This window comes from Acaromyces ingoldii (assembly GCF_003144295.1).
Source record: "Acaromyces ingoldii strain MCA 4198 unplaced genomic scaffold FA10scaffold_1, whole genome shotgun sequence".
NCBI classification, from domain to species: domain Eukaryota; kingdom Fungi; phylum Basidiomycota; class Exobasidiomycetes; order Exobasidiales; family Cryptobasidiaceae; genus Acaromyces; species Acaromyces ingoldii.
The window spans coordinates 499,974-516,368 of NW_020290247.1; the positions used below are offsets into that span (position 1 = coordinate 499,974).

General features: G+C 58.2%; 5 protein-coding genes across 5 annotated transcripts; 1 reads left to right on the forward strand and 4 right to left on the reverse strand.

Annotated features, from left to right (window-relative positions):
• Positions 1-8: 8 nt before the first annotated feature.
• Positions 9-1,925, reverse strand: FA10DRAFT_235967 (hypothetical protein). The gene is made up of 2 exons (XM_025519055.1): positions 1,271-1,925; positions 9-1,202 (listed from the first exon to the last, which is right to left on the reverse strand). The coding sequence occupies exons 1-2, from the start codon at positions 1,895-1,897 to the stop codon at positions 84-86; spliced, it is 1,746 nt and encodes a 581-aa protein (XP_025379995.1). The 5' UTR covers positions 1,898-1,925; the 3' UTR covers positions 9-83.
• Positions 1,926-2,301: 376 nt separating this feature from the next.
• On the forward strand, positions 2,302-3,513 carry FA10DRAFT_216250 (insert subdomain of RNA polymerase alpha subunit; the record flags this gene model as incomplete). Its single annotated transcript, XM_025518502.1, has 5 exons — positions 2,302-2,375; positions 2,451-2,622; positions 2,688-2,981; positions 3,052-3,306; positions 3,388-3,513. Coding segments are annotated over 5 exons (921 nt in total), but the record flags the coding sequence as incomplete, so codon positions are not given.
• A 229-nt stretch (positions 3,514-3,742) lies between these two features.
• Positions 3,743-6,018, reverse strand: FA10DRAFT_263550 (Actin/actin-like protein). The gene is made up of 6 exons (XM_025520264.1): positions 5,921-6,018; positions 5,531-5,544; positions 5,429-5,462; positions 5,275-5,369; positions 4,527-5,211; positions 3,743-4,464 (listed from the first exon to the last, which is right to left on the reverse strand). The coding sequence occupies exons 1-6, from the start codon at positions 5,925-5,927 to the stop codon at positions 4,172-4,174; spliced, it is 1,128 nt and encodes a 375-aa protein (XP_025379997.1). The 5' UTR covers positions 5,928-6,018; the 3' UTR covers positions 3,743-4,171.
• A 325-nt stretch (positions 6,019-6,343) lies between these two features.
• On the reverse strand, positions 6,344-7,447 carry FA10DRAFT_263553 (hypothetical protein). The gene is made up of 3 exons (XM_025520265.1): positions 7,125-7,447; positions 6,675-7,052; positions 6,344-6,614 (listed from the first exon to the last, which is right to left on the reverse strand). Exons 1-3 carry the CDS (start codon positions 7,154-7,156, stop codon positions 6,521-6,523), a joined length of 504 nt encoding a protein of 167 aa, XP_025379998.1. The 5' UTR covers positions 7,157-7,447; the 3' UTR covers positions 6,344-6,520.
• Positions 7,448-8,085: 638 nt separating this feature from the next.
• Positions 8,086-15,899, reverse strand: FA10DRAFT_6747 (Pkinase-domain-containing protein). Its single transcript, XM_025525636.1, has 4 exons — positions 15,721-15,899; positions 14,226-15,529; positions 13,593-14,106; positions 8,086-13,526 (listed from the first exon to the last, which is right to left on the reverse strand). Exons 2-4 carry the CDS (start codon positions 15,498-15,500, stop codon positions 8,254-8,256), a joined length of 7,062 nt encoding a protein of 2,353 aa, XP_025379999.1. The 5' UTR covers positions 15,501-15,529; positions 15,721-15,899; the 3' UTR covers positions 8,086-8,253.
• Between the last annotated feature and the right edge of the window lie 496 nt (positions 15,900-16,395).

Here is a 16,395-nt window from a genome sequence, read left to right on the forward strand (position 1 = left end):
ACTGCATTCCACGACGATGCCATTTGACAATGAAGATGACGATTGTGCGTACATGTTTGGGATAATGAGGGTGCTGCGAACTATTAAATGAATACTGGAGCGTCACGACGGCGATCACTCGTCGATTTCAGCTTGACACCTTCCAAGAAGCGCGAGCAGGCCGCCTCAACGTCGACGCGCTCACGGGGGCATTCGGCATTGAGGACGATGTTGCCCTGCTGACCCACGGCGACATCGTCCTCGATGCGGATACCCATGCCCCAGAATGCCTTGGGCACTCCACTTGTGTGCTCCGAGCAGTACACGGCCGGCTCGACCGAGAGGCACATGCCCTCTTCGAGCCGCGTTGTCCTTTCGACCGAGGGGGTATCGTGCAGGTCCATCCCGAGCCAGTGTGACAGAGCGTGGGGATAGATTTCGCGCTCCAACACACCGGGTCTTAGGTCGAAGCCCAACGCCCTGAGCTCCGCGGCCAGCATCTCTACTGACCGACGGTGGAGTTCGGCCAAGGTGTACGCTTGGCTCTGGCTCACCAGCGCCGTGCAGCTTCGCAAGACACGCAAGACGGCCTCGTACAGATCCGCTTGAGGTCCACTGAATTTGCCGTCGCTGTTGACGGGGAACGCTCGTGTAATGTCGCTTACATAGCCGTCCAGCTCGCAACCGGCGTCCATGCACACCATGTCGCCCGCCCTGCAGACATCGTCATTGTTGACGTAATGGATCGTCAGCGCATTGCTGCCCGATGCCACGACGGGGACATAGGCGGGCCGCTGGGCGCCAGCGAGTGAACATGACGCCTCGAACCGCGATTGGAGCGCGGACTCGACCATGCCTGGTCGCACGAACTCCATCGTCTGGATCATGGCCTCGGATCCTATCCGACCGGCACGACGCATCAGTCTCAATTCGTTTGTCGACTTTCGCAGTCGCAGCTTGTCGAGCGTAGGCGACAGTCTCTGGCTCTTGACTGGATCGCCCAAGAGCTTGACCATGGCCTCGAAGTCGGCCTTTTTGGGCAGCATGTCGTAGGGTGTTGGACTAGGGGGTGACAGGAAATTGAGGATCGACGGCATCTTCGATGCCCTGCTCGACATGCGTGGTACAGTCGGTGTCGGTGATGGCTCAACATAGATGTGGTTGCTTCGAGGTAGAACATCCTTGAGGTGATTGAGGAAAGTGGAAGGATCCATTGCATAGGCCTGTTGTGGCATGCAATCGTCAGTCTCTAAGCTTTTGAATGCAGCCTACGACGGAAAAATTTCCGCACCTCATCTGCGCCAAACACGTCCGTCGCTCCATCAATGCCTGACCGTGGTCCGTTCCAAGTCTCATTTGCTTCGTCTCGGTCTTGCACAAACATAGTCATCTTGTAACCCCTCGAACTAGAGTCCTTCTCCAACACCACTGCTGCGTCCGGCTCCTGGAAGCCAGTCAGGTAGAGGAAGTTCGAATCCTGTCTGAAACGGTAGAAGATGTTGCCACTCATGCTCTTGACACGGCCCGCCATGCAAACGACGATGCTCCTCTCGGGTAATCGATCCATCAATCTTCTCCGTCGGTCCTCGTACTCGCTCGCAGGGATGCCGGGCGTCAGCTCATCATGGGCCACCTGAATATTGCCATGAGGATCCAGAGGCGCCAAGTCTGCTCTTGCCTCGAGTGAGAGTCGATGCGGAAAGAGGTGTGGGTGCGTGTGCGGAAGAGGTTGACCGTATCTTCTCCGCGCCTGCTGGGGATGCCGAGCTGGTGCAAGACTCGCAGACGAGGAAGGATGGTCTGTCAACCGAGCGGAGGCGCTATAGCTCCGAGATCCAGCTGCCGCCCGTCGAGACACAGCCGCAGAAGAGCAACAAGGCTGCCCCACGGCCAGCAATGGCCGCATCGCCCTCGACATGACCTTAGATCTGATAGCGAAGCAGAGTGCAGCAGAAAGTGAGAATGAAACAGGCAAAAAGGTGGAGAGCGAAAAAGCAACTCGGCCGAAAAGCGCGTCCTTGCCTTGCTCACCAGTCTCTCCTTCGTCTGCAGGCTGCAGAGAGATTCGCATCAACCACGTCAGACGGGGAGGATTACAACGACAAGTCGAGGGGCTGAGCAAGGAGCAATCTTCTCACGCATCATAGGGACGACAAGGCTTCCTCGCACCTTCCGCCTCTGCACACCATTGCATCGAGATCTGGTGCAGGACCAGGCAGGAGAAGGAGAGAGAGAGGGTGTGCAAAGTCCTGAGGAATGGCAACCCTCAATGGCATCCACGGCGGAGCTGCCGGCTCCTCGTCCAATGGCCTCTCTTATGAGTCTCAGCCGAAAATTACACTTCGAGCTTTGACGAGAGAACGAGCAAATTTCGTCCTTGAGGGAGTAGATCTGAGGTGAGAGAAGAGAATCCTCATCTACGCATCGCTTGGTCAAACGCTCAAAGGAGACTATCCGTCCCTCATGACCAGCTTTGCGAACTCGTTGAGAAGAGCCATGATCGCCGATATACCAACGTGCGCAATCGATATGGTTGAGATCCAGTCCAACACGACGCCGTTGCCGGATGAAATGCTGGCACATCGGTTAGGCATGGTGCCGTTGATCAGCGCCGACACAAGTCGAGTCTTGGTGGATCATCGGGTGGGTACAGAAGATCATGCTGGGCGGCAGGCTTTTCAAGCTGATGTTTGGCTGCTGCCTTGTAGGAGTGCTCGTGCGAAGAGGGTTGCGATCGCTGCAGTGTCGAATTGACCTTGCACGCCAAATGCGAGGAGCGAGGCATCATGCAGGTCACATCAAAGCATCTCATCCGCTCAAATAGCCTGGGCAGCCCTTACGGCGATGACGAAGCGATGAATGCGATGGGACCTATGCCAAGCGCGCAAAAGTCGCTCGACTTTGGCAAACCAATCGGATTCGATGATCCGTCCGTGGATGGCGTCATGCTGGTCAAGATGAGAAAGGGCCAGGAGCTCAAGATCCGGTGTATTGCGCGCAAGGTACGCTTCCAAAGCTTTTCGGTATCGAGAATTTGAGAGACTGACATTTGGAGCTTTCCACTTCTCGCAGGGGTTCGCGAAGGAGCATGCAAAATGGTCGCCCGTTTCTGCTATTGGCTTCGAGTACGATCCGTACAATGCCCTCCGACACACGGCGTACTGGTATGAGCTCGACGCCAAGGCTGAATGGCCGCTCTCTGACAACGCTAGAGAGGAGGAAGCACCACCAGAAGGCGCGCCGTTCGACTACAACCGGAAGGCGGATCGGTTCTACTTTGACGTGGAGACTGTCGGTAGCATGTCGCCCGTGGAAGTCGTTGAGACGGTGAGTGCTCTTTCATGAAAAGCCTCTTCTTTTGTCGTTCAGGGATTCGTGCTGATCTAATTTCCCGCATGTCTGCTACAGGGCCTTCATATTCTCGAACTGAGAACCGCGCAGGTGGTGCAGGAACTCGGTGTGCTCCTGGAAGGGCCTGTCGATGGGGACGCAGGCGGAGCAATGCCGAACGGCAACGGCCTGGACTATGGTGGCGGGCAAGATGGGTATGGCGGTGCCGGGGCCGGTGGCTACGACTATGGGAATGGCGGCATCAACGGAACCGGAGGAGCAGGAGGCGGATATGCCTACTAAACCGCGCCGTTGCATGATTCAAGGGAGTTTTCGCTCAAACGCACGATGGCGGCGAGTCCGCCGCCCTACTGTAAAAATCCTACTTGCCCCTCTTAGACACAGGGAGAGAGGCGGCCATTTCTTTGCACCGTAATCCACAAAACGGAGAGTCATCAATTGCACAATTCTTTCTCGTTTCATTTCATTTCAAGGCGGAAGAAGAGGAAAAGAGGAGAGAAGCCTCAGGCGAAGAGCGACTTGTTCATAAGGACGAGAATTGAAGTGAAGGATGTGGGAGAAACAAAGACACCATAAGAAGGACAAGGAGGAGACACAAGAGAGGCAAGAGGGAAATGAGGGGAAAAAGGCGAATGAAAGGAGAGGAAAGAGAAGATGACTTCGGGTAGGCTCCTTCTTCGGGTGCGTCTGACCTCTTTTAGTTTTGTGTGAGAACAGCCGCCGGATCCCCCTTTCATCCGTGGCCTTCTCCTCCCAGCTCCCCCTCTTTCTGCTTGGTCGGCCCAAATCCACCATCGTGCATCTATTCCCAGCCGGCTGTCCCCATGAGACTTGCATGCGTTTAGAAGCACTTCCTGTGGACGATAGCAGGTCCAGACTCGTCGTACTCGGACTTGGTGACCCACATCTGGGCGAAGGTCGAGAGCGACGCCAGAATCGAACCACCAATCCAGACCGAGTACTTCCTCTCCGGAGGCGCCACAATCTTGACCTTCATGCTCGAGGGGGCCAGGGCAGTGATCTCCTTCTGCATACGGTCGCTGATGCCGGCGTACATGGTCGTACCACCCGACATGACAATGTTGCCGTACAGGTCCTTACGGATGTCCAGGTCGCACTTCATGATCGAGTTGTCTGCAGTTGAAAAGGAGTCAGCGGAATGCCGCGGGAATAAAATAAAAGAAGGAAAGACTTACAGGTCGTCTCGTGGATACCAGAGGCTTCGAGGCCGAGGAACGAGGGCTGGAAGAGAGCCTCAGGAGCACGGAAGCGCTCGTTACCGATGGTGATGACCTGGCCGTCGGGAAGCTCGTAGCTCTTCTCGAGAGCAGACGACTGGCTGGCCGTCTGCATCTCCTGCTCAAAGTCAAGGGCAACGTAGCAGAGCTTCTCCTTGATGTCACGGACAATTTCGCGCTCGGCAGTCGTCGTGAAGGGGTAGCCACGCTCCATGAGGATCTTGACGAGGTGCTCCGTCAGGTCACGACCGGCAAGGTCGAGACGAAGAATGGCGTGAGGAAGCGAGTAGCCCTCGTAGATGGGGACAGTGTGGGTAACACCGTCACCCGAGTCGAGAACGATACCGGTGGTACGACCGGAAGCATAGAGCGACAGGACGGCCTGGATAGCAACGTAGAACGCAGGGGCGTTGAAGGTCTCAAACATGATCTGCGTCATCTTCTCTCGGTTCGCCTTGGGGTTGAGGGGAGCCTCAGTGAGCAGGACGGGGTGCTCCTCAGGGGCGACACGCAGCTCGTTGTAGAAGGTGTGGTGCCAGATCTTCTCCATGTCGTCCCAGTTGGTCACGATACCGTGCTCGATGGGGTACTTGAGCGTCAAGATACCACGCTTCGACTGCGCCTCGTCTCCAACGTACGAATCCTTGAAGCAGGCGTCTCAGTCACCTTTTTCTCTTCTCTGCTTTTGCCATTCATAGTGTCTCACCTTCTGGCCCATGCCGACCATCACACCCTGGTGACGGGGTCGGCCGACAATCGAAGGGAAGACGGCACGAGGAGCATCGTCACCGGCGAAACCGGCTACAAGCAAATGTCTCAGCACGATTGTCCTGCAAGCACATTTGGGTCACCAGACTCACCCTTGCACATGCCCGAACCATTGTCGATAACGAGCTGAAGAAGAAGGGTGTGGGATCCTGGTAAGAAACTATCTGTTCGAGGATTGGCTCGCTCAAACTTACAGCAGCAACCTCGTCTGTGTGGCAAAGGGGGGCGCAGAGGCGATAAAGGGACAATGGAGCCAGTCAGTACTTGTCTACACCCGCAACTATATTCGCGTCTCGCGTTGGCGGTGCGTGGCGGAGCTATCGACACCGGGAAGAAGGATTGGCAGGGTCCGTCGAGGCCCAATTAATGCCGAGGTGGTACCTCGATGGACCAAGTGCAAAGCCCAGAGGTCGATGATAAACGCAACCGAGAGTCTTTTTTGGCTGCTCCTCATGCCCAATGCTGAGGTTCCAAGGCCATCTGCCACAGCCAGCAACAGAAGCAACATGCTGCGCTCGCCAGCCAGGGTCGACCCTTCCTGGCCACCCTCGTAGCAAGCCGATGTCCTGTGCTTCGTTACTCACCTTCCATGTTGGCTTGTTGATTATCAAAAGGTGAGCTGGAGTAGTTGTTGACGAGACCAAAAAGGCTAGGTACGGTAAAAAGAGGTAAGAAGGAAGAGGCGAAGGAACGGTCGTTATGGAAAGGGAGAAGACTCAAGATAGCTAGAAATGCGCGCGCCAAGTGGCTGAAGGCCAGCTCTCTCTCTGTGTCTAGCTCTTTCTCGCTAAAGCGCATTGCTGGCCGCCAGCTCACTCACTGCCACAGCCCTTTTCCAACTTTGTGTCGCACGTGGCACGCGTTCTGAGGACAAAGGCGCTAAGCCAATTTTCCCTTATACTAACGGGATTGCTTAGCAGAACAACAGACTGAGATGGAGCAGAATTTGTGTCTGGATCACCATTGCTAATGAGAACCAAGGAAGGAAAGGATGGTACAAGAATCTTACGAGGAGAGAGACCTTGTGGATATTGACATCGCCGAGACGAATGTAAAGGGGGGGCTAGGGGGCTGAATCCAAAGGGTCGAGGGGCGCGAACATAGGAATTAAGAGAGTCTGGGAATACGAACGGACGAGAAAGACGAAGGAGGGGTGGGTGTAGGAGAGAGCGCGCGGAAATCGCTCATGCATTGAGGCCCTCCTTGAAGGTCCGGCCGCCTCGGAAGGCGCCGCCACCAATGACGATGACCATGGCCAGCATACCAGTAAGAATAATCCTGTAGCAACTTCGTTAGCATCTCTAGCTCAAACCCACGATTGAGAAGATGGAGACTCACCAGGCAATCCAGCTGAAGGCCATGAGGGCTTCCATGCTGCCGCAGTACCGAAGATCTGAGGTAGAGCAGTTCTGCGCGCCGTGCATGGAGCCCGTGACCGCACCGGCGCCCGCGAGGAAGAAGATCCATGTGAGGACGATCCAGATGGCATGGCCGGCAATCGAAGTGACTACGCCTCCCTTACCGACGAGGAAGAGAACGAGGTAGACGATGGAAAAGAGGAAGGTCCACCAGCCGACGAAGACAGAGTAGCGGACAGCGCCAGTAATGGCGGACGACTGGGCGTTGCCCTTGTTGTTGAAGTCAGTCGTCAGCGTCGAGGCGATGACAGCCACGATGAACGAGACGAAGGCGAGGAGTCCGAAGATGGCCGGGTGTCTTTTTTGGTGTTGTTGCCATGTCAGCGCGCGTGCTATTAAATTAACGGAGCCTGCATCCGCATGCACTCACCCTCGGCGAATGGCGGCGGAAGAGTCAACCATTTTGTCCTGTTTGCTTGAAAAGGTGGTGTTGTAGTGCTAGCTGTGAAGAGTGACAATGGTTGTGAGTGGCGAGAGCGTCAGCAATGCAACATCCAACAATTGTCGGCGAAAGGAGAGCGTGGGCTGAAAAATAAAAGCAGAGGAAGGCGGGGCTGTGCGCCGACGACGTCATTACTCACAGGAGGCGGCAGAGGTATCTTTCGAAGGATGCGGTCGCTGCGGTGGGCGTCGGGCGAGATTAGCAAGAACTATAGAGGATGAGGGCCTAGGCGACGGAGAGGAGTGTCGATGGTAGAAGAGAAGAGAGAGATGAGTAGGAGGTGAGGGAGAGGTGGATGGACGAGAATCTGTTTGGCTCAGAAGTCGCCGATGATATGTGAGGCCGACCCACGCACGTACGCTACTCTCCACCCGTTTTCTCTTTCCCTTCATTTTTTTTTTTATTGTCATGCCATCTTTTTACCTCCTCCGCGCTCGCTCCACTCTTGGCCAGATACAATTCGGGCCTCTTTCTTCCACATTTTTTAATTCGGAAGAAGGAAACCGAGAAGCGCGCTACGTCATTGGCAATTCAAATCCCCTTCCCTGTGCTCTCAATAATGCACCAAAGGATACAGAGGAACGGACGGAAGCAGAAGAAGCACAACCCTTGACTCGAGATCTCATTCATGCCATGCCAACATACAGGTACAGCCCTCGGCACAATGCTTTCTCTTGGCCCAGACCGTTAGTCATCTGATGAAGGAATGACATAGCTTCTCGGCGGTCCCTAATTCGGCGTGATCGCTTCTTGTGGAGCCGACAGGGGAGCCCGTCATAATTTCTTCCACTCTTCAATGACGCATGGACCTCATCAGGTGTGGCTTCCTGTACTTCCAATTTGAATGCCGCGATCACCCCTCTCATGTCAGACGCTCGCAGGGGCGAAAGTGAGAGAGAAGACATTGCTCGATTGATTGGATAAGATAAGAGAGAAACATTAAGAAAGGGCCATCCCTTTTGAGTCTGTCTTGTGTGGTATCGTTGAGTATGTAGATATGGAGAGAGAAAAAGGAAAAGAAAAAGGGTGGAAGGGAGGGAGAAGAGAGTACGGAGGATCACCTTGCCAAATGCTGATAGAGGCTCGACTGCTCAAATTGCCAACCTTCGAGCGGGTGTGGGAATACGTGCTCGAGCAGCCTCGATGCCGTCGGTCGCTTTGTCGGGTCGACGTAGAAGCACGTCTTGAGAAAGTGTGTCGCCGCCTTGCTCAGACGCACGTCGGGTGGGATGGGCGGCGCTTTGCGTTCAGCACCAATCTTGAACATGGCGTGGACGGCTTCTTCCTCGGACCAGGGTCTTCGACCTGCAAACATCTCCAGCACCACGCAGCCAAGACTCCAGATGTCGACCTTGGCAGAGTAGCCTCTGGAGCTGAGCGACATGACCTCCGGTGCCATCCAGAAGATGCTGCCCTGGACCGACATGGAGGCGACGTTGCCATAAATGTCTTCGCTCTTTCGCACCGTGCCAAAGTCGGAGATCTTGACGGTTCCCTGGTGGTCGACGAGGAGGTTGTCGGCCTTGAGGTCGCGGTGGAGAATGTTGCGGCCGTGGAGGTAGCTCAAGCCCTCGAGAATCTGATTGAGGAACGACTTGATCGTAGCCTCCTCGAGCTTGCCATGCTTGCGCAAGCAGCTGCCGACGCTCCCACCTGGCACATACTCGAGGAAAATGCTCAGCGTCTGCCTGGTCTCCTCGTAGCCGAGGTAGGACACAATGTTGGGATGGTCCAGGTCCTTGAGCGTCTCAATTTCCGACTTGAGAGCCGCGACGACGTTCTTCTGCCGGATGTCCTCGCGATCTGAAGCCGTTGTTGGCAGCTCGACCTGCTTGACGGCGATCATCTCTCCCGTCGTCGCATTGAGAGCGAGGTAGACCCTTCCGTATGTGCCTCTGCCGATAAGGTCGCCCTTGACCCACTTGAAGACGGGCCTGCCGCTGCCCCCTTCGCTCGAAGGTGATTCGAGTGAGGTGGCCGAAGTAGGGTCCACGCCCGGCGTCACTTCGACGACCCGACCGCCCCAGAGCTTGGTGCTGCGCCGTCTCGCGAGCCTGTTGTCGGCCTCGTCATCACCGGGTGCCTGCGCATCGGCGTGTCGACGCTCGATGGCCTCGGCTCGATCCATGAATCTCTTTCGGTCTTGTGCCACAATCCGAATGGACTTCTTGTGTCGGCCAATCGCGCCGCCGCCGCCGCCGCCGCCAGCGCGCAACGTTGGCGCAACTGCAGCCGGGGGGGAGATCGGCCGCAGCGGCGTCAGCGACGAAGTTCCAAGAGCCGTGTGAGCGGCAGCGGGGTTTGAGACTGGCGTCTGCTCGCTGCCAATGAGAGGGCTGCCCGGCGCATTTGCTGCCTCAAGGACAGGCTTGTCCAGGTCGAGCTTTGGGAAGAAGTCGTCGAGGTTTTCGTAGAGCAGCTCGGGAGGTGGACGAGAAGCCCAGTCGGTGTCGTCGCGCCGAGCAAACGAGGTGCTCCTGTGCAAGTTGCTGCCCGAGCTCGAAGAAGACGCAGTAGTCGTCGTCGACGAGGACGAGGGACGTCGGTTCTCGGAAAGTGGTGGACCTGGCTCGTCTTTTGTCGGCGTCATGGTCAACGACGCTGGCGGCTCAATGCGAGAAGCGGCTCCCACCGACTTGGGGGGCGACTTGGGCCCTTGGGGCGACACTCGAGGGGAAGACGTAGGCAGATTGTGACGAAGGCCAAGACCGTGCTGCACCAGACTGGGCGAGTGGTGTCCTGTCGACGCGTTCGGCCCATTGATCTGGATGGTGAGCACCGGTCGATGAGGACTCGCAGCCTGTCCTGGTGAACCTGGCGGCCTGTGAATAGCATGCGTTTCGTCCGGACGCAGCGTGGCTTGACTGAGCGAAGCAGGAGAGTCGGTCAGAGGCTTGATGTCCTCGTTGGCCAGTTGCCGTGCGTCTTTGCCTTTGTCTTTCGATCCAGATCCAGACGCAAGGGGTTGGAGTGACGCGACAACGTCTTCTTTTGGAGCCATAGGCTTCATCCAGGTTCCTCCTTCGAGCTCTTCCTCATCGTCTTCGAAATCATCCCAGGAAGTAGGCTCATCTTGTGCCTCTTCCGCTGCCCTTGTCTTCTGTACCTCGACGGCGCTATCACTCGTCGCAGCCCCGGCTGCCGCCATCGTCGGTGTTCTTGAGGTAGCGTCAGCAGCACCAGATGGTTGAGTTCCACTGGCGAACACGGAAGATGCCGCAGACGACGGGGCGGCACCAGCCCTAAGCGTGCTGCTGTCCGAGTCTTCGAGCAAGTCACCCTCGCGAACACCGCGGCCGTCGCCGGTACGCGCGCTAAGTGACGAGATGACCTTCCTCCAGTCGCCCACTTTGAGCGTGTCGGAGTCCTTTGGAGCATCGCGCAGCTCTTCGACGTGCTCGCGGTCGTCCGCCACCGCCGACGAAGGCTGGCTTGGCGGCGTGGGCAGAGGCCGCATCTTGAGGAGCTCTGAGTCGTCGAGCGAAGCCTTTCTGCTCAGGCTCGTGCTGCTGCTCGCGTACGGCAGCTGCGTCGACGAAGCAGCCGACATGAGCTCCTTTGTCTCGGGGCTCAGAGGTCCACTCTGCGAGCTGCGAGCAGACGTGGGCGCGCTAAACGAGTCGTCGTTGGCATCCCTTGGCTTCTGCACACCTTCGTCGGAGGATATATTGCGGCGGTGAGAGACATGAGAAGCAGACGAAGCAAACGAGGAGCCAGACGACCTCTCGGAGCCTTGAGCCGGGTGCTGCGTGTTGTTGACACTCGAGCCTGTTCCGTCGACGGCAGCGGTGTGAGGACGCATCATGCGGGCCTGCTGTGGCTGCAGAGGCTTCTGCAACATCGCCTGCCCCTGCTGGTTGCGTGTCGAGCTCTGCCTCTCCTCGTCTTCAAAGGTGGAAGGTATGCTCCTCCGCGAACTTGACACGTACGGGACTTCCACGGGCACCTGCTGCTGCTGCTGCTGCTGCTGCTGCTGCTGCTGATCGTAGTGGTATTGCTGTGGCTGCTGTGGCTGCTGTGGCTGCTGTGGCTGCTGTGGCTGCTGTGGCTGCTGCTGCTGAGGCGGTTGGTGTTGGTGATATTGCGGGTGATACTGCTGCAGGTGCTGCTGTGCTTGCGGGGGATGCTGCTGGTAGTGGTGGTGGAACGAATGCTGCTGCTGCGATGGTCTGGAAGAGTTCATGGACCCAAAGCCAATGGCACTGTGAGGCGGCGGAGGCCCGTGAGGCGATGTCAATGACGCTTCGCTGGGCCAGTCATAACTTCGGTTCGAGGGCCTTGGCGTGCGATAGTCCCGAGGTCCAAATGGCTGCTGGTGCGTCGATTGAGGGCTGAAAGTAGGGGCACTCGGGCGATGCATCGTCTCCTGGACAGTCATGCCCGGCTGCAGCGAGCCTTGAGAAGCCACGGCGTGACGCTGAAAGGCCGACACCTCGCGGGAGCTCGAGTTGGGAAAATGCATCGATGTGAATGGATCCTCGCGTTGCGGCAGTGCCAGCGGTGCCGGTGGCGGAGTAGGAGGTGGCCCACCAGGCCGGAAGCGTTGATGCTCGTGGAAGGTGTGGGGCCGTACAGGGAAAGGCCTTGGATCAAACGGCGATCTGGCACCAAACTCGTTCACGCTCGTCCCTGGCCGAAGCATCTGTGCGGGCGGGGGTCCTCCATACCGAGGATCACTCGGGTAGTAGTTCATTGGCGCATGTTGGGGCTGCTGGTGCTGCAACGGTCTTGCCATTGGAGGCGACTGCATCGGCGGAGCTCGAGCATTCCCGAGGCGTGGATCGGAGAGCTGCGGAGGAGGTCGACCCATCTTGAAGGGCATCAGGTTGCCTGCCGAGGCTGAGCGGTTCCGATCAAAGGCGCCCGGAGCATCACCATGGTAGCCTCCCGTTGTCGGAGGAACAGAGACTGACGGTTGCGGCGGCGGCGGTGGCCCTTGGGGGTGTCGGTGGTGAGGCGGCGGTGGCGACTGCCAGTGTGACGAGGGATGGTAAGCCGGCCCTCCGCTGCCGTTGGTGCTGGCCGAATGAGACACAGCAACGTCTGGCCGCGGGTAGCGACCGTCGCGAATGTCCAAGGGATTCATCTGCTCCTTTAAGATCTGCTGCTTTGCATTGGCTGGCATCTCGGCGGCCGATGGGAACGAAGGGTGTCGCCGCTGTTTGTTGAGACGGATGTCTTCCATGCTCTTTGTCCCGTGGATTGACGTCGGTCCACCCATGGTGCTGGCGGGCGAGAGCGGAGGATACTCAAAGTCGTCGCGTGGAGACGAAAGGGCGCCGCCGAGGTACATGTGTGCCGCGTCTGCGTGATCGAGCCCTCGTGGCTCGCGGCCGCCCGCCTGAAGGCTCTTGGGCACCCCGCCGCTGCTGCCTGCGCTCGTGCTCCCACTCCCGCTGCTCTCGGACGGCGCTCCAACATGAGGTTGCGACGTTGTCCTCTGGGCCACTGGCCGGCTTTGGGATGATCCTCGCGACCCTTGGCCTCTTTGAAATGTATCGGAAGGCGAGGATACCTCGTCTGGAAGACCATGAGGCTGATGCATCGGCGACGCACTGACCGCAGCTGGCGAGGCTGGCACCGTCGTCGTCGTCGGCTGCGCTTGATGACTGCTCTGGCTCAACGGCCGCCTCAGCTTGCCAAACGGTCGCGAGGAGGTGAGGGTACCCTCGTCTTCGTCTGGATCCCTGACCTCCTCCATCGATGAATCGTCTGCCTGATGCCCCGCTCCTGCGCTGGGGGGCTTGTCGTACGGCCCTGCGCCAATGGTCGACGAAGACGATGCAAGGACCTGCTCTGAGACTGACCCAAGACCGCTGTTGGAAGGCGTCGAACGAGTGCTGAAGGTGGGTGAACGAACGTCCTCGGCCGAAGAGGCAACGCTGCCTTGCCCAGCACGCCTCGAAGTGGCCTTTGATCGGTGGAGATGATGACGGGAGCTGCTAGTCTCGGAGCCACTCTCGTTTGCAGCACTACCACCGCCCCCACCGCCGCTCAGAGCATCGCTATGCTGACCAAGGACCTCGCTGACCGACGACCTTGAGGACAGACTGCCAGACTTGGCATGCAGAGGAGCCGACAAGCCATCATTGGCAAGATTCTGCATCGCCTTTCGAGGCGAGGCAGCCACGGGAGGTGGGGGCATGACGCGGCTCGGCTGCGCGGAAGGTGCAGTTTGCTGAAGCAGAAACTTGAGCGTCCCTCTGTCGTCGCCGAGCTGCCAGCACATGGCCAGCAGCTCGTCGTCGTCGATCTTTGGCCCTGATGCGCTTGACATGCCGATCTCGGTGCGATAGAGGGCAAAAGACGAGGCCTCCTCGTCAAAGAGGTCTTTATTGATTCATGCATTAGTTAGCTCGTCTCGTTCTTATCTGCGAGAGACTGAAAGACACTCACGAAGCTTGCTCAGCATGCGCTCTTTGATCGCCGCCGATGAGTCGAGTGATGAGATGTCGACGACAGAGAAGCGCTCGTTGTCCTCAGTGACCTGGATGAAGGTCCGGTCCAGCACGCTCAGGCGCTTTGATGCTCTCGATGTCGAGGTCGATGTCGAGGTCGACGAAACTGCTAGCGCCGGTGCAGGTGCAGGTGCAGGTGCAGGTGCAGGTGCTAGACTGCTGCTGCCGCTTGCCTCAGACGCGGGTGGCAACCCGTGAGCCGACGAGAGGGAGCCAGCAGAGAACTGTCGCTGCATCCAAGAAGACGGCGTTAGAGGAGGCTCGGCGCTTTCGCTCAGGGGCGATCGCAGCGACGCCGGCCCGGCCGTATTGGCGCCCTGCGACGACGACGATTGCTGCTGCTGCTGCTGCTGTTGCATGCTCTCGGCACTTGCGCGCTCCCATGGGGCAGGCGGAGAAGCAGCCGAGACCGACGGGGAGAATTGGTGGGACATCGTCGAGCCATTGGGAGACTTTTGATGTGCATGAGGAACAAAAGACAAAGACAAAAGAAATACAAGTCAGCCGCCGCGCACTTCCTTCCATCTCTGGCGCGCTTCGCAGTCAGTCAGTCAGTGCGGTCCGGACTCACGTGCTCATTCAGCACCTCCTCGACCTCGTCGGTGTTGCTCGACGAGCCGACGTCGAGGGCGCTCCCATTGAGGCCCGCAAAGGAGGCAGTGCTGACTGGACGCTTGCTGGCCGCGTCCTTGGACTCGTTTCGCGAGTGGCCCAGCTTCTTGCCAAAGCGGTCGAAAATGCCGCCGACCTGCTCGAGGACGCTGCTTGGCCGCCGACTTCGCTGTTCCGACGCATTTAGCCCTCGGTCCCTTCTCCTGGTCTCGCTCGGCGCCCGGTCCTGCGGCTCCCGTATCGATGGCGTCGAGGATTCGGACTGATCGCGACCCGCAGACGACGACGGTCGGAACGAGGAGAAGAAGCCACTGCCCCCATGCTGCTGCTGCTGCAGCTGCAACCGGCCGAGCTGCTCCGAGCCGGCAAGGCTGTTCGTCGGTGAGCGTGGGCTCACACCAGAGAGCAGCACCGACGACGAAGGTGTGACATCGGAGCGGCCAAAGGACGAGGATCGCGACTGGCGACCATCACCTCGGACCATGCTCCAAGCGTCCTGGCCACCGTCCTGGGGCGAAGGGGTAGAGCTGGACGATGTCGATGAGTTGGACTGCGTCATGTTGGCAGTCTGTCTCCCAGGCGAGACGCCGGTGAGTGAGATAAGAGGGGTGGCCTGGTGCCAAGGCCGGCTTTCTGGATTTTGCTGCTGCTGCTGCAGTGAACCTTGTTCCTGCTCAGCGAGGCCCAGGGCCGCGTTAGAGCCAGTAGATGCAGGCCGGCCCTGGAGGGACGGGGAGGGAAACCGATGCCCACTGCTGCCGGAACCTGCTTCCGAGGGTGCTGACCAAGGGATGCGAAAGTAGGGCGACTCGTCGTCGCCGCCTTGGCCGCTGCCGTTATTTCCGCTCTTGCTGCTGCTGTAGCTTGGCGGGAATCCGAGCGGTGTAAGGACGTTCTCGGTAGACACGTCAAGCTCCTCACGCTGCTCGTCGGCCTCGTGCTGGACCTGAGTTTGGTGGGAATGAGTTGGATTGAGTCTGCGTTGGTTGTGCTGCTGTTGCTGCTGCTGCTGGAAATGGTTGAGTGAAGTGCGCGAAGACGAGGCCGGAGCGCTATAGAGGCCGCTATTTTGAAGGTGAAAACTCTCCCTGCGGTCCTGCGATGATGTTGGCGAGAGGGGGGAGGACGTCGACACTGAATCAGACCGCTGATATAGGCCGCGAGGGTAGGGAGGCGAGCCATGGAGGTTGCTCTGGCCATTGGGCGAAGACTGCCTGGCCTCTGTCCCCGCCATCTTGGCAAGTGCGAGCGACTGTCCTTAAGCTGAATACAAGCCATCGCCAAGAGAAGCCGGACATGACGGGGCAAGCGACGCCAACGATGATGAAGACGAAAGTGACGATGGGGCACGAAGAATTGGCAGGGGGAAAGGGGAATGCCAAGGAAATGAGAAAAAGGAAACATTCTCAGCGCCAAACACCTCCGGCTGCTGTCATTTTTTTTTTTTCACTCACAGATGCTTAGAAATGCCTCCCCACCTCTCGCCTTCTTCTGTTGTGAAAAGTTCCCCCTTCCCTGTTCTGGTTCGGAAAGACTCGAGCCGCGGAGCAGCGAGAGCCCAAGCGGCGGGGATCCAAGATACACGTCGTCAGTTGATCAAATGTCAGCCTCTTCCCTCCCCCCCGCGCTGGAAAGCTTCGCACGGGACCTTCTGCCAAGATGCGCCGCAGAGGACAGCTAGCGGAAAGGAAAGGTGGTAAGTATTTGGGAAAATGGAATGGAAGCGAGAAGATGCACACACACACACACGTACAGAGACAGGAAGGAAGGCAGGAGGGGGAGGGGGAAGGAGAGGAAGCAGGAGAGCTGCGCAGAGCGAGCCTCCCACTGGCGGCCTCCTTGCTCACTCTGCCTGGCGGTGCAAAGGCAAAAAACGGCAGTGTCGAGGGCTATTGTTGGACCATTTAGAGGTGGTTATGGGTGCGCGTCGAGGACAATCACCAAGCCCGTTTTTGTGTTGTCAGGTTGTCCAATCCTTGGCACGGCGCCCACGCAGACGACCGGGGAGGGCGACTCGGTCGCGAAAGGGCCTTGAGGTCTGCAGCAGAGTAAAGGGACCCCAAGCGAGCGAGGGAGCGGGCACAAAGCTAAGGCCGGATCGGAAGGAGAGAGTGGGGGGAAAGAGAGGA

Excerpts from the sequence above, each read along its gene's own strand:
- FA10DRAFT_263550 (XM_025520264.1), bottom strand. Across the intron at positions 5,370-5,428 it reads TGGTTCGGGCATGTGCAAGG|CCGGTTTCGCCGGTGACGAT; the intron begins GTGAGTCTGGTG and ends ATTTGCTTGTAG. Across the intron at positions 4,465-4,526 it reads TGGTATCCACGAGACGACCT|ACAACTCGATCATGAAGTGC; the intron begins GTAAGTCTTTCC and ends TTTCAACTGCAG.
- FA10DRAFT_263553 (XM_025520265.1), bottom strand. The coding sequence starts at position 7,156 with ATGGTTGACTCTTCCGCCGCCATTCGCCGAGG. Across the intron at positions 7,053-7,124 it reads TCCGCCGCCATTCGCCGAGG|ACACCCGGCCATCTTCGGAC; the intron begins GTGAGTGCATGC and ends ACACCAAAAAAG. Across the intron at positions 6,615-6,674 it reads GCCTTCAGCTGGATTGCCTG|GATTATTCTTACTGGTATGC; the intron begins GTGAGTCTCCAT and ends AAGTTGCTACAG.
- FA10DRAFT_235967 (XM_025519055.1), bottom strand. The coding sequence starts at position 1,897 with ATGTCGAGGGCGATGCGGCCATTGCTGGCCGTGGGGCAGCCTTGTTGC. Across the intron at positions 1,203-1,270 it reads ACGTGTTTGGCGCAGATGAG|GCCTATGCAATGGATCCTTC; the intron begins GTGCGGAAATTT and ends ATGCCACAACAG.
- FA10DRAFT_6747 (XM_025525636.1), bottom strand. The coding sequence starts at position 15,500 with ATGGCGGGGACAGAGGCCAGGCAGTCTTCGCCCAATGGCCAGAGCAAC. Across the intron at positions 14,107-14,225 it reads AGGAGGTGCTGAATGAGCAC|TCTCCCAATGGCTCGACGAT; the intron begins GTGAGTCCGGAC and ends GCACATCAAAAG. Across the intron at positions 13,527-13,592 it reads GCGCATGCTGAGCAAGCTTC|ACCTCTTTGACGAGGAGGCC; the intron begins GTGAGTGTCTTT and ends GAATCAATAAAG.